Consider the following 16,325-nt stretch of genomic DNA (forward strand, 5'->3'; position numbering starts at 1 on the left):
ATAGTAGCTATTATTGTTTAGTTACTGAGGATAAATTATAACAAATTTCTGATGAGGATGACAATACATTGTTGACCAAAATTAGACATTAATGCAAATTTGGATTTGTAAATTGAAAACTTCCTCTATTTAAGTACAGCATTTGGGCAGCATTTTATTAAGTGAAAAAAACAAACCTACAATTATAAAAGTTTCGTAATGCATGCATGTGCCAGCCTGCCCAGCCTCCTTGGTTAGGTCATTTACATGATTTATTTCACTGCACCTGGGAATCTACTATCTTTATCTGCTCCCTACATCAGCTGTCTTTATGCCCAGACCTATTTTATCCCGAGTTGACTGTTGATAAAAGCAGCTACTATTTATTGAGATCCTACTATGTGAGATCCAACTGTGTGGTGGCTAAGAGGTACAATTGATATTTAATCTGATTTGATATTGACACATATTGATCTGTCCGGCTCTGAACTCTTTGGGAACTTGGATGGCAGTATAGGGCTTTCCAGCATGCGTGGGTGTATGTGTCTGGGTGTGCTTTGGAGGACTTCTTTGTTGTTTTGGGGGCTAGGTGAGAGGAGGAAGTCATCATAATTTTAACAAACCTGTTAACACTGCTTGTAAAATACAGAAGAGTTTTATTTTATTTTTTTTTTAATTTTATGTATTTATTTTTTTCCCCCCAAAGCCCCAGTAGATAGTTGTATGTCATAGCTGTACATCCTTCTAGTTGCTGTATGTGGGACGCGGCCTCAGCATGGCCGGAGAAGCGGCGCGTCAGTGCACACCTGGGATCCGAACCCGGGCCGCCAGCAGCGGAGCGCGCACACTTAACCGCTAAGCCACGGGGCCGGCCCCAGAAGAGTTTTATAATATTCCTTTCTCAAGAGATAGTCTTTATTAAGTACCTCAGTATATTTTAAATTGTAATTTTGTAGGTGTCTGGTGAACTGCTGCTACTTAGTGGATTCTGGGATCAGAATTTTTGGGGAGTATTGTAAACGAGATTTAATAAGAAATAGTGTAATAGCTACTATTGAAATTATCAAAAGACTTGTTAATTTAAGTTCATTAACCACTAAACAAGATTATAAGTTGAATCCTTATCTTATTTTAGAGAGAAAAAGTATTTTCAGTTTCTTAAGAACCATCCATTTAATTATAAGCAGTATGCTAATTAAAATTACAAATTATTTTATGCATTAAAACAGCTTGAATCTTTGCTTTTCATACATAATGTGCTATGTATTCTCTCAAACTTAGTAAAATATTTGTGTAAGCATTCTGTGATTCAGAGAGACTTCCTAGGCCAAATTAGTTTGGCTTGTTTTTGTATATTATAAAATATTCTAGACACACTAAAAGGCATAAAGAATAATATACTATCCGTATACCTAATATTCTGCTTAAGACATAAAATGCTACCAATATAATTAAAGTGCCTGTGTACTTCTCCCTAATTGCATAATCCTTCCTTTTCCTTGGAGATAACAATCCTTTCCTTTTCCTCCTTTTAAACATAATAAAAGCTATGCTTTTTTTAGTTTCGTGAGGAAGATCAGCCCTGAGCTAACATCTGCCAATCCTCCTCTTTTTGCTGAGGAAGACTGGCCGTGGGCTAACATCCATGCCCATCTTCCTCCACTTTATATAGGAGGCCGCCATAGCATGGCTTGCCAAGCAGTGCATCGACGCGAGCCCTGGATCCGAACCGGTGAACCCCCGGCCGCCGCAGTGGAGTGTGCACACTTAACTGCTTGCGCCACCAGGCTGGCCTCTAAAAGAGATGCTTTTGAACTTTGTATAAATGATAGAGTACGGCTGATTCTTTTGCAACTTGCTTTTTTTTCATTCATCATAATATTTTTGAGATTCCTCTGTGTTGGTGTGTATAGTTCTAGTCCATTCATTTTTGCTGCTTGTACTATTTATTCCATTGTATGAGTATGCCATAATTTACTTATCTGTTCTTCTTTTGATGGACATTTAGTTGTTTCTTGTTTTTGCAATTAACAAACCGTATTACTATTAATGTTCTGTTGCAGTTCTTCTTGTGCACATATGTGAGAGCTTCCCTAGGGTACCTATCTATGAGTGAGATTGCTGGATCGAAAGGTATGTGTATCTTCAGCTTTACTAAATATTGCCAAATTGTCTCCAAAAGTAGTACCCGTTTGGATGCCCACCTTCACTGGTTAAATTCTTGTTATTCTACACTCTTGCCAACCCTAGATATTGTCAGACTTTTAAATTTGTCAGTTTGATGAGTGATATATCTCATTGTTATTTTGAATTTCTCTGATTACTAGTGAAGTTGGATATCTTATGTTTATTAGTATTACAGGTATTTTTTCCTAGTACTTATTGTATATTATGGCTGAAAGTTGTATGCAAAGTTGAAAGTAGCATGAAGTAGTTACCACTAAATAGAAATATACCATAATTTTATCTTTAAAACATTGGCAACTTTGTGGATTTTTTGGAGGAAGTAATTTGGAGTGATTTTCCGATAGTATATTAGAGAGAGCATGGATTTTGGATTTAAATTGATGCTTAAATCCTGGCTCCATTGTCTGTCAGCTTTAACCTTGGGCAATTTGTGCAATCTCTCTGAGTCTGTTTCCTCATCCTTAAAATGAATATAATACCTCATGGTTTGGTGATAGAATTAACCAAGATAAACATCAACACCTGGCACATAGGATTAGTACGTAGTTTTAGGATGAAATAAACATACACAAATTAAACAGTAGTATGAAAGATGGCATATAATTAAATCAGTCCTGAAATCTGGCAGCATTTGTGAGATTGCAGTTCGACCTGTTGATAGTTGACTCTAATATAAACAAACATACTTCATCTCAGGGCCAGGTGAGGAGACCACTGGCCTCGCAAATCCAAAGCGGTCAGGTGTATGCCATGTGTCTGTGTTTGGCAACCCTGCTTCTCCTTATGCCCGCCCCCGCCCCCCATGTCACCTGTGTTCATCTTTTGTGCCTTGTCAGTTTTCTGCCGGTCAGAACATCAGTGACTGACAAAGCTGTCCGAGATCACAGTGGATAGGTGGAAGTGACCTTGGGACCTTGTGGGAGCCCCAGTATCTGGCCTGGGTTTGGGGACTCTGTCAGTAACCATACAGTGTGGGAGAGATGGGCTGGGTACCAGAGAGCTGATGGCGTAAATGCAGGCTTGTAGATAATCCTGAGTTAATGTTATTTAGCCTGTTCTCATCTCCCTTGCCACAGGAGTTTCTTCACATGGCTTCCGAAGAAGTGACCGTTACAGTTCGCCTCATTCGTTCCTTTGAGCATCGCAATTTCAAACCTGTAGTATATCACGGAGTTAATTTGGATCAAACTGTAAAGGAATTTATAGTATTTCTAAAGCAAGGTATGAGATGTCTTAGTCATTTTGTTTTATTAGTATTTTGAAAAAACAGTTGACTATTACATTGTTAGTAATCTTTTAAAAATACTTTGAAAGATAGTAATCTAGGTTTTAAGCCTGATGCTAGGCTAGTTCCTGTTCTGGTCCTTGGCATCAGCAAAAGTGTCTCCCCAAGGCTCATTTAGCAATGTGTGTGCTCTCATCAGGGATTGTTGCCATCATGTTTGGCTTCTCCTTTTTTTTTCTTTTTTAATTAAAAAATTTTAAGGTCTGGGTTTGCTTGTAACAGGCCTAGGTGTTTCGAGGTTGATTAATAAGGGAGTGTAGCATAGCTAGTTGTGTTACTGGCCGAGCACACAGAGGGCCTCATGGGGAGCATGACAGGAAGGTGGCAGGCTCTGTCTGTACAGCCAGGAAATCATGAGAGCTGCTGGTCATTGCGGTCACAGAAATGACAACCAGACTAACTGGTGATAGTTTATCATTTCAAGCTTAAAAAACAGTAGGTGTGAAGTTAGTCTTCATTTTAATAAGTCCTTGATGAGTTTCTAACCTCTGTTTTTTGTTTTTTTTTTTTAAATTGGATAGATTTGACATGTAACATTGTAAATTTAAGGTGTACATCGGGTTACTTTGATACATTTATATGTATTTTATTTATAATATGGTTGCCGTTGTAAGGATATTTATTGCTTTACATGCTTATAGTATGGACAAGATTAGGACAAGATTATTGTCCATGTTCAATAAACTGTGTATTAAATATCTATGGCTATTTTAGTCTTAGTTACAAGTGTGTACCCTTAAATACCATCAGTCTTATCCCCCCAACCCCCTTAACCTCTGTTTTTAATTATTGAAGTGTTCCAATCATCAACATTTGATAAAACATAGAATAAGCTTTTATTATTTTAATTGAAGTGTAATTTACATATGGTATAATGTATAGATCTTAGTGTACAGTTACATGAATTTTGACAAATTTATCACTTTTTAGCCAATTTAATTTTTTTTATACTGACATAATTTCAGACACAGAAAAGTTGCAGAAACAAGACAAAGAATTCCTAGATGCTCTTCACACAGATTCCCAAAATGTCATCATTTTGTTACATGTGTTTTTTTTTAAGTGTTCTCACTCTTTGTTGTTTTTTTGTTTTGTTTTGTTTGTTTATTTATTTATTTATTTATTTATTTTGTGAGGAAGATGAGCCCTGAGCTAACATCTTTTTGCTGAGGAACACTGGCCCTGGGCTAACATCTGTGCCCATCTTCCTCCACGTTTTTTATATGGGACGCTGCCACAGCATGGCCTGACAAGCTGTGCCTTGGTGCGTGCATTTAACCACTACGCCACGGGCCGGCCCTGTTACATTTGTTTTATTCCCTCCTCCACTCTCCCTGTCTCTCCTTTTCTTCCCCCTTTCCTCTCATCCTCTCCTTACCCCTGCCCCCCATTTTTTTCTTTCCGAACCATTTAGAAGTATGTTACTGATATGATGATTCTCCTTTATCTCTGAATATTTCAGTGTGTGTTCCCTAAAAATAAGGAATTCTCTTATATAAATCACAGGACAATGATGAAAATCAGGAACTTCACATTGAAACAATACTATTGTCTAATTCATAGACTTTATTGAGATTTTAATTGTCCCAATAAGGTCTTTTGTGACAAAAGAAAATCCAAGGTCACATGTTATGTTCTTTCTTGAATCTGAAATTAATTTCTTCAATCTGGAGTCTTTTATTATATTTCATCACATTGGCAGTTTTGAATAGTGCAGGCTAGTTATTTTGTAGAATGCCCCTCCATTGGGTTTTTCTCATGTTTTCTCACCATTAGATTTAGGTTATGCCTTTTGGCAGAGCAATCATAGACCTGATGCTGACGTCTCAGTGCATCCCACCAGGAGGCACGTGCTGTCGACTAGCCCCGTTACTGGCTATGGTAACAGTGATGAGTTGGTTAAGGGGTGTCTGCCAGGTTTTTCCACTGTAAATTTTAATTGTAATTGAAAAGTAACTTGTAGGGGTATATATTGAGACTATGTGAATATCTTGTTACTTCTCAAACTTTCATCCACTAGTTTAGCATTGTTGGATGTTCTTGCCTAAATCAATTATGATGATTGGCAAATGGCGATTTTCCTTATTCCATCATTCCTTTTACATATGTTAGTTGTTTTTCTACAATAAAGAATTTATTTAATTATTTAATTATTTAGTCATTTGTTTATATCACTGTGGGCTCAAGGATTCTTATTTATTCAAAGGATTATATTTCTTTACAATCATTATTTATTTTGATGCTCCAGTTATCCCCATTTTGGCTAGTTGTAGCCCCTTCAGTCTAGCTTGTGTCCTTTTAACACGTCCCCATCATTCTTTGAGCACCCCCTTACTTTGTGGTACAGCAAGATGTTCCAGACTTTTCCTTGCCCCAGGCCTGGGATCAGCCATTTCTCTGAGGAGCTCTGATTCCCTTACTAGAGAGTCGTACTGGGAAACCAAGATTTTGGTTTATAGATGTGCAATGTAAGTGTGTATAGCTAGCTTTTTAAAATGTAGTGAATTCTTGACATTTTACTTCCTGATTGGCTTTGTAAATTTTCTAAACTCTTCTCCCTCACTTTTTTTTTTTCTCTAATTTTGGGTAGTTTTACTGCTCAGTATTACCTGAGTAAGGAGTAAGTGAGGTATATAGACCTATAGAGAAGACAGACTAGTCAGTCTCCTTGGTGGTGACTATAAAAGATTTTATAAGAACATAATTATTCCTTACGGTAACTATAGGCTTACATACAGAGTATATATTTTTATTGCTGTGTTCTTAACTGTTAGGGGGAGATTGAGAGTTGGTACTAAGATATTGCCAATTACAGTGTCCTGCTTTTGAAAGTATGTCACCAAAAGCATATTCAAGTTTGGAAATAAAAACAAATCCCTACATATTTTATTTTAAAATCTTATATGTGTATTATAAGTTACAGTGTGTCTTAGTGTAGATACAGTAAGTGCTGTGATGTCCTTGGTACAGGGCGGAATAGGTTCTTCCTGAAGTCCTTGAGGATCAGATGTAATCTTTGAGCAGCTAAGGTGGCAGGGGAAGATGTATTGTCCCCTCCCCACCGTGAGTCCCTTTCTCCCTGGGTCCCATGGACTGCCCTCCCCGTGAGAGCAGTGGTATGGATTACAGCCAGATGTTCAGCCCTGCCTACTCACATCCTTCACCTGTGTTAGTAATAATATAGCTACTACTCATTTCCGTTGTGCATGTGGGAAATGTGTTCCAGTGACTAAAAGGTGAACTTTTGGGGTACAGACTTTTTTGAGTTGTGGGCTCTGTGCCCAAGCCTATCTTTGTCATCTGATTTGAGATACTGTGGAACTCTGGAAAGTTGGTGAATGAAGGTGAATTCGTATTTACCTTTTGTGAATTGTGTACATAGCAAAGACCAAATAGTTTATTACTGAGGAATTTTTAAAGTAATACTAATAATAGTGAACATTACTATGGGTACTGTGCTAAGAACTTTAACTAGATAATCTCATTTGATTCTCACAGCATCCCTGTAAATTAGGAACGGTTATTATCCCCGTTTTACATGTGAAGAAATTAAGGAACAGAGAGGTTAAGTAACTTGCCTGAGCTGACTTGGCTGAATTTTGCACACAGATAGAAATGGTCATTGTGGTGAATGATCTTTGGGGGTTATTTTAGATGCCTTCTTGCCTGTCTGTCCTTCTCTTATCGTAGTCACTTTTTGCCACCCATAGCTTAACCTAGTCACCTGCCATAATTGTTTGTATTTTTCCCTCAGCCAAGAAATTTGATTAATTTGGTTAAATTTGATTCATTCTCCATTGAGAATCACTGTACCACAACATCATGCCATTAAAACCTAAAGTTGTACAAATATAATAAATATAAACTCATATTTATAAATATAAATATAATAAATATATGATTATATATAAATATGATAAATAAAATAAACCTATTGTTAACATATGAGGAACGGGTGTTAATCAAATATTCTGATCACAGAGGTACCATATATATATATTACCTTATATAGATGACTAATTTTTTAGATTCAGGCTCGTATACAAACCAGTTATCTAGATAGTATAAGACATTTTAATTATTCTTTGATTTGGAAGCATTTTGATACTTTGTAATACTTCAGATCTTGCTTCTGAATGTAAAATCATTTCACCTATGAAAAAGAAGAAAGCTGTGGAAGTTTTTTCCAACCTTCCAGTTCAGAATTCCTTCTTTATACTCTGTTACTTCTGGTTATATGTGTGTTTGTAAAGCAATCTATTCTATTGGGTGAATACTAGAATAGTTAGAAAGATTTTCTTTACATCTTTTTTATCTTTATATGTTTCTTTATATCTAATGCTCCCCTTCACAATTTCCCCTATTGTTAGCATCTTACATTACTGTGCTACATTTATTGCAATTAATGAATCAGTATTGATGCATTGTAACTAGAGTCCATAGTTTATTCAGATTTCCTTAGTTTTTACCTAATGTCTTTTTTCTGTTCCAGGATCCCTTCTAGGATGCCACATTAGATTTAGTTGTCATGTCTCCTTAGGCTCCTGTGGGCTGTGACAATTTCTCAGATTTTCCCTGTTTGATAACTTTGATAGTTTTGAGGCGTATTGGTCAGGCCTATTGTAGGATGCTCCTCTATTGGAATTTGCCTGATGCTTTTCTCTTGATTGGACTGGGGTGATGGGTTTTTGAGAGGAAGATCACAAACATAAAGTGATACTCTTTGTGTGTGTGTGTGTATGAGGAAGATTAGCCCTGAGCTAATATCCCTTGCCAATCCTCCTCTTTTTGCTGAGGAAGATTGGCCCTGGGCTAACATCTGTGCCCATCTTCCTCTACTTCATATGGGGCACGACCTGCCACAGTGTGGCTTGATAAGCGGTGCATGGGTCTGCACCCAGGATCCGAACCTGCGAACCCCGGGCTGCCAAAGCGGAGCACAAGAACTTAACCACTACGCCACTGGGCCGGCCCTGATTGAGTGTCACTTTTATTACATCATATCAAGGGTACATACTTTGTACATGATTTATGATTATTGATGTTGACCTTAATCACTTGGCTGAACTAGGGTTAGGTCTCTCCACTGTAAAATTACTCTTTTTTTTTGTTCATGTCATAATAGTTTATAAAACTGTGAAATTTTAGTTGTACATTATTGTTTGTCAGTCACCATATAAATGTGTCCCTTCACCCCTTGTGCCCACTCCCCAACCCCCTTCCCCCTGGTAACCACCAAACTGTTCTCTCTGTCTGTCTGTTAGTTTATCTTCCACTTATGAGTGAGATCATACGGTGTTTGTCTTTCTCTCTCTGGCTTATTTCACTTAACATAATACCCTCCAGGTCTGTCCATGTTGTTGCAAATGGGATGATTTTGTCTTATTTTTATGGCTGAGTAGTATTCCATTGTATATATATACCACATCTTCTTTATCCAATCATCAGTCGAGGGACATTTGGGATGCTTCCACTTCTAGGCTGTAGCAAATAATGCTGCAATGAACATAGGGGTGCATAGGCCTCTTTGGATTGTTGATTTCAGGTTCTTTGGATAAATACCCCGTAGTGGGATAGCTGGATCATAAGGTATTTCTGTTTTTAATTTTTTGAGGTATCTGCATACTGTTTTCCATAGAGGCTGCATTAGTTTGCATTCCCACCAGCAGTGAATTAGGGTTCCCATTTCTCCACAACCTCTCCAACATTTGTTACTTTTTGCTTTGGTGATTATACCCATTCTCATGGGTGTAAGGTGATATCTTAGTGTAGTTTTGATTTGCATTTCCCTGATGATTAGTGATGTTGAACATCTTTTCATGTGCCTATTGGCCATCTGTATCTCTTCCTTGGAAAAATGTCTGTTCATATCCTCTGCCCATTTTTTGATCAGGTTGTTTGTTTTTTTGTTGTTCACTTTTGTGAGTTCTTTATATATTATGGAGGTTAACCCCTTATAGGATATATGATTTGCAAATATTTTCTCCTAGCTGGTGGGTTGTCTTTTCATTTTGATCCTGGTTTCGTTTGCCTTGCAGAAGCTCTTTAGTCTGAAGTCCCACTTGTTTATTTTTTCTTTTGTTTCCCTTGTCCGAGTAGACGTGGAATTTGAAAAGATCCCTCTGTGACCGATGTCAGAGTGTACTGCCTATATTTTCTTCCAGGGATTTTATAATTTCAGGTCTTACCTTCAAGTCTTTGATCCATTTTGAGTTAATTTTTGTATATGGTGAAAGATAATGGTCTTTCATTCTTTTGCTTGTGGTTGTCCAGTTTTCCCAGCACCATTTGTTGAAGAGATTTTCCTTTCTCCATTGTATGTTCTTAGCTCCTTTGTTAAAGATTAGCTGTCCGTGGACAGCTAATTTCTGGGCTTTTATTTCTGGGCTTTCAGTTCTGTTCCATTGATCTGTGTGTCTGTTTTTGTGTCAGTACCATGCTGTTTTAATTATTATAGCTTTGTAGTATATTTGGAAGTCAGGGATTGTGATGCATCCAGCTTTGTTCTTTTTTCTCAGGATTGCTTTAGCTATTCGGGGTCTTTTGTTGCCCCATATGAATTTTAGGATTCTTTGTTCTATTTCTATGAAGAATGTCATTGGGATTCTGATTGGGATTGCATTGAATCTGTAGATTGCTTTAGGTAGTATGGACATTTTAACTATGTTTATTCTTCCAATCCATGTGCATGGGATATCTTTCCATCTTTATGTCATTATCGATTTCTTTCAATAATTTCTTAGAGTTTTCATTGTATAGGTCTTTCACCTCCTTGGTTAAATTTATTCCTAGATATTTTATTCTTTTTGTTGCAATTATAAATGGGATTGTCTTCTTGAGTTCTCGTTCTGTTAGTTCGTCGTTAGAGTATAGAAATGCAACTGATTTTTGTAAGTTGATTTTGTACCCTGCAACTTTCCTATAGTTGTTGATTATTTCTAATAGTTTTCCAATGGATTCTTTAGGGTTTTCTATATATAAAATGATGTCGTCTACAAACAGTGAGAGTTTCACTTCCTCATTGCCTGTTTGGATTCTTTTTATTCCTTTTTGTTGCCTAATTGCTCTGGTCAAAACCTCCAGTACTGTCTTGAATTAGAGTGGTGAGATTGGGCAGCCTTGTCTTGTTCCTGTTCTCAGAGGAATGGCTTTCAGTTTTTCCCCGTTGAGTATGATGTTGGCTGTGGGTTTGTCATATATGGCTTTTATCACATTGAGGTACTTTCCTTCTATACCCATTTTGTTGAGAGGTTTTATCATAAATCGATGTTGGATTTTGTCAAATGCTTTCTCTGCGTCTATTGAGACAATTGTGTGGTTTTTATTCCTCATTTTGTTAATGTGGTGTATCACATTGATTGATTTGCGGATGTTGAACCATCCCTGTGTCCCTCGTATAAATCCCACTTGATCAGGGTGTATGATCTTTTTAATGTATTGCTGTATTTGGTTTGCCAATATTTTGTTGAGTAGTTTTGCATCTATGTTCATCAGCGATATTGGCCTGTAATTTTCCTTCTTTGTATTGTCTATATCTGGCTTTGGTATCAGGGTGATGGTGGCCTCGTAGAATGTGTTAGGAAGTGTTTCATCTTCCTCTATTTTTTGGAATAGTTTGAGAAGGATAGGTATTCAGTCTTCTTTGAATGTTTGGTAAAATTCTCTGGAGAAGACATCTGGTCCTGGACTTTTATTTTTTGGGAGGTTTTTGATTACTGTTTCAATCTCTTTACTTTTGATTGGTCTATTCAGAGTCTATTTCTTCTTGATTCAGTTTTGGGAGGTTGTATGAGTCTAATAATTTATCCATTTCTTCTAGATTGTCCAATCTGTTGGCATATAGTTTTTCATAGTATTCTCTTTTAATCCTTTGTATTTCTGTGGTATCCATTGTAATTTCTCCCCTTTCATTTCTTTTTTTTTTTTTTAATTTTTTGTTTATTGCAGTAACATTGGTTTACAACATTGTAAAAATTTAAGGTGTACATCACTACACCTCCACTTCTGCACAGATTACATCATGTTCACCACCAAAACACCAACTACAACCCATCACCACACACATGTACCAAACCATCCCCTTCACCCCCCTCCCTCCCCCCTGGCAACCACCAATCCAATCTCTGTCCCTATGTGTTTGTTTATTGTTGTTATTATCTACTACTTAATGAAGGAAATCATACGGTATTTGACCTTCTCCCTCTGACTTATTTCACTTTGCATTATACCCTCAATGTCCATCCATGTTGTCACAAATGGCTGGATTTCATCATTTCTTATGGCTGAGTAGTATTCCATTGTGTATATATACCACATCTTCTTTATCCATTCGTCCCTTGATGGGCACTTAGGTTGCTTCCAAGTCTTGGCTATTGTGGATAACGCTGCAATGAACACAGGGGTGCATGTACCTTTACAAATTGTTGTTTTCAAGTCCTTTGGATAAATACCCAGCAGTGGAATAGCTGGATCATATGGTAGTTCTATCCTTGATTTTTTGAGGAATCTCCATACAGTTTTCCATAGTGGCTGCGCCAGTTTGCACTCCCACCAGCAGTGTGTGAGAGTTCCCTTCTCTCCACATCCTTTCCAACACATGTTGTTTCCTGTCTTGTTAATTATAGCCATTCTGACGGGCGTGAGGTGATATCTCACTGTAGTTTTGATTTGCATTTCCCTGATAGTTAGTGATTTTGAACATCTTTTCATGTGTCTGTTGGCCATCTGTATATCTTCTTTGGAGAAATTCTGTTCAGGTCTTTTGCCCATTTTTTAATTGGTTTGGTAGTTTTTTTGTTGTTGAGATGCATGAGTTCTTTATATATTTTGGAGATTAAGCCCTTATCAGATGTATGGTTTGCAAATATCTTCTCCCAATTGTTAGGTTGTCTTTTCGTTTTGTTGATGGTTTCCTTTGCTGTGCAGAAGCTTTTTAGTTTGATGTAGTCCCATTTGTTTATTTTTTCTATTGTTTCTCTTGCCCAGTCAGACATGGTGTTTGAAAAGATATTGCTAAGACTGATGTCGAAGAGCGTACTGCCTATGTTTTCTTCTAGAAGTTTCACAGTTTCAGGTCTTACATTCAAGTCTTTAATCCATTTTGGAGTTAATTTTTGTGTATGGTTTAAGGTAATCCCCTTTCATTTCTAATTTTATTTCTTAAAATTTTTTTTTTTTTTAATTTATTTTTTCCCCTCAAAGCCCTGGTAGATAGTTGTATGTCATAGCTGCACATCCCTCTAGCTGCTGCATGTGGGACACGGCCTCAGCATGGCCGGAGAAGCGGTGCATCGGTGCGCACCCGGGATCCGAACCCGGGCCGCCAGCAGCAGAGTGCGCGCACTTAACCGCCAAGCCACGGGGCCGGCCCTCTAATTTTATTTCTTTGAGCCTTCTCTCTTTTTTTCTTAGTGAGTCTGGCTAAGAGTTTGTCACTTTTGTTTATTTTCTCAAAGAACCAGCTTTTTGTTTCATTGATCCTTTCTACTGTTGTTTTGGTTTCAATTTCATTTATTTCTGCTCTAATTTTTATTGTTTCCCTCCTTCTCCTGACTTTGGGCTTTGTTTGTTCTTCTTTTTCTAATTCTGTTGTGTGTAGTTTAAGGTTGCTTTGGATTTTTCTTGTTAGTTAAGGTGGGCCTGTATTGCTAGTAGTTTCCCTCTCAGGACTGCTTTTGCTGCATCCCATATGAGTTGGTATGGTGTATTTTCATTTTCATTTGTCTCCAGATAGTTTTTGATTTCTCCTTTAATTTCTTCAGTGATCCATTGGTTGTTCCGTAGCATGTTGTTTAGTCTCCACATCTTTGTCACTGTCCCAGCTTTTTTCTTGTAGTTGATTTCTAGTTTCATAGCATTATGGCCGGAGAAGATGCCTATTATGATTTCAATCTTTGTAAATTTTTAGAGGCTTGTCTTGTGTCCCAACATATGGTCAGTCCTTGAGAATGTTCCATGCACGCTAGAGAAGAATGTGTAATCTGCTGTGTTTGGATGGAGTGCTCTATAATTATCTATTAAGTTCATCTCGTCTAGTTTTTCATTTAGGTCCACTATTTCCTTAGTGACTTTCTCTCTGGATTATCTATCCGCTGATGTAAATGTGGTGTTAAGGTCCCCCACTATTATTGTGTTGTTGTTAATGTCTCCTTTTAGGTTTGTTAATAGTTGCTTTGTGTACTTTGGTGCTCCTGTGTTGGGTGCATATATATTTATAAGTGATATGTCTTCTTGGTGGAGTGTCCCTTTTATCATTATATATTGTCCCTCTTTGTCCCTCATTACCTGTTTTATCTTGAAGTCTAGTTTGTCTGATATAAGTATGGCAACACTTGCTTTCTTTTGTTTGCCATTAGCTTGGAGTATTGTCCTCCATCCTTTCACTCTGAGCCTATGTTTGTCTTTAGAGCTGAGATGTGTTTCCTGGAGGCAGCATATTGTCGGATCTTGTTTTTTTAATCCATCTCGCCACTCTGTGTCTTTTGATTGGAGAGTTCAATCCATTTTCATTTAGAGTGATTATTGATATGTGAGGGCTTAATGTTGCTATTTTATCACTCCTTTTCTGGTTCTTTTGCCATTTCCTTCGTTTCTCATCCCATGTGTTTCGGACTGTCAATTCAGTTTGGTAGTTCTGTATGATGATTTTCTTAGTTTTCTCTTTATTTATTGTATGTGTCTCTGTTCTGATTATTTGTTTAGTGGTTATCATGAGGTTTGTATTAAAAATCTCGTAGATGAGACAGTCCATTTTCTGATGGCCTCTTATTTCCTTAGACTAAGTCGATTCCATCCCTTTCTTCCTCCCCTTCTAAGTTATTATTGTCACAACCTTTTCCATCTTGTGTTGTGTGTTTGTGTTTAAAGCAATGAGATTATATTTATTTTTGGTGTTCTTCCCTTAATCTTTGATGTTATAATTAAGTGTTTGCTCACCTATTCTGATAGAGAGCTGCAATTTTCCTGATTTTGTCTACCTATTTTTCTCCTTGCTCAAAGCTTTGTATCCTCTTTCTCTTTTCTTTTCCATGCCATGAAGGCCTTCTTGAGCATTTCTCATAATGGGGGTCTTGTGGCAGTGAATTCCCTTAGCTTTTGTTTATCTTGGATAGTTATCATTTCTCCATTATGTGGGAAGCATATTTTCGCTGTATAGAGTATTCTTGGGTGAAAGTTTTTGTCTTTCAGAATTTTGAATATATCGTTCCACTCTCTCCTACCCTGTAAAGTTTCTGCTGAGAAATCAGCTGAGATCCTGATAGGAATTCCTTTGTACGTTTTTTTTTTTTTTTGTCTTGCCTCCCTTAATATTTTTTCTTTATCGTTCACTTTTGTGAGCTTTACTACTATATGCCTTGGAGACGGTCTTTTCATGTTGATATATTTAGGAGATCTGTTGATTTCATTCACTTGTATTTCCAGCTCCTTCCCTAGGTTTGGGAAGTTCTCAGCTATTATTTCTTTGAACAAGTTCTCTGCTCCTTTTTCCTTCTCTTCTCCCTCTGGAACACCTATAATCCTTATGTTGCATTTCCTAATTGAGTTGGATATTTCTCAGAGAATTTCTTCATTTCTTTTTAGTCTAAGTTCTCTCTCCTCCTCCATCTGGAGCATTTCTGCATTCCTGTCCTCAATATTGCTAATTCTTTCCTCCCTATTGTCAGCTCTGTTCTTTAAAGATTCCAGATTTTTCTGTATCTCCTCCATTGTGTTTTTTCATCTCCAACATTTCTGATTGGTTTTTCTTTATAGTTTCAATCTCTTTTGTGAAAAAGTTCTTGATTTCATTGAATTGTCTGTGTTTTCCGGTAGTTCGTTGAGCTTTTTTATGATAGCTATTTTGAATTCTCTATCATTTAGGTTATAAATTTCTGTGCCTTCAGGATTGATTTCTGGGTGCCTGTCATTTTCCTTCTAGTCTGGAGATTTAATATGTTTTTGCATACTGCTTGAGGGATTGGCTTATTTTTCCTCATTCTGAAAATATCTGGTTGCAGCTCCACCTGCTGCCACTGGGTGGGGGTCAAGAGCTGTGTATTCTGAACCCACCACGATCTGCCAGCTCTCTGACCAACTGGCTGTGCTGGTGCTCCAGACAGGGATAGGGACCCTTTCTTTCCCCCACCCAATCCTGGGAGCTTCTCACTCTTCCCTCAGTATCTGCTCTCCTGGGGTGCTAGCTTGATGAAGGCACCCTCACAATGGTTCAGTCCCCTCCATATGGGAATTTCCCACAGGCTGTGAGAGACCTTGGAGAGGGACGGTTTTCCTGCGGAGGGCTGCCCTTCACCCCTCTCTCTCTGAGAACCATGTGGTCCCAGCCCCAGGGTCGCTGTCATTGGGGAAGGAGAGAAGTTCTCCTTACCTCCTTCCACTTCGTCCCAGGGTACCAGCACCTCCACCTTCAGGCACAAGGCTTCGTGGGTCTCTCAGATGTCTTTTGTGTTGTGTGAATGTTCTCTGTTGGTATGTGAGTGTCCTTTTTGTTGTATATTGAGGGGGAGAGTCTAAGGGGGAAAGCTCGCTCTGCCATGATGCTGACATCACTCCTCTAAAGTTACCCTTTTTTGTCTCCCTTTTCGTACCATACTCTTTGGAAGGAAGTTACTGTGAACAGTCCACAGTTAAGGAGGGAGGAATTTTGTACCCCCTTCCTAAGGGTGGAATATCTATGTAATTGGAATTCTTCTGCATGAGAGATTTTATTTATATTGTTGTTCATGTTGTTCTAGCTTTGGCCATTGGGAACTCTTTCATTTGTCTTCTGTGCCTGTTTGACATATATCATCTGTGTGTGTGTGTGTGTGTGTGTGTGTGTTGAGTACTTTCTTACTTTCTGGTACTATATAATGCTCCAGGATTATCTTGTATATTT

The 16,325-nt window shown here is 37.8% G+C and overlaps 1 protein-coding gene across 1 annotated transcript in view; it reads left to right on the plus strand.

Annotated features, from left to right (window-relative positions):
* Positions 1 to 16,325, plus strand: part of C9H2orf76 (chromosome 9 C2orf76 homolog) — a 74,271-nt gene that overhangs the window by 17,726 nt on the left and 40,220 nt on the right. Inside the window, exons 2-3 of the mRNA XM_004423896.3 lie at positions 2,043 to 2,112; positions 3,243 to 3,387. Of these exons, the coding sequence (XP_004423953.1) occupies positions 3,255 to 3,387 (133 nt within the window). The 5' untranslated portion in view covers positions 2,043 to 2,112; positions 3,243 to 3,254. The remainder of the gene's footprint in view (positions 1 to 2,042; positions 2,113 to 3,242; positions 3,388 to 16,325) is intronic.

The sequence above is a fragment of the Ceratotherium simum genome, chromosome 9, assembly GCF_057802395.1.
Source record: "Ceratotherium simum simum isolate JZ-2026a chromosome 9, ASM5780239v1, whole genome shotgun sequence".
In the NCBI taxonomy this organism is placed as follows: Eukaryota; Metazoa; Chordata; class Mammalia; order Perissodactyla; family Rhinocerotidae; genus Ceratotherium; species Ceratotherium simum.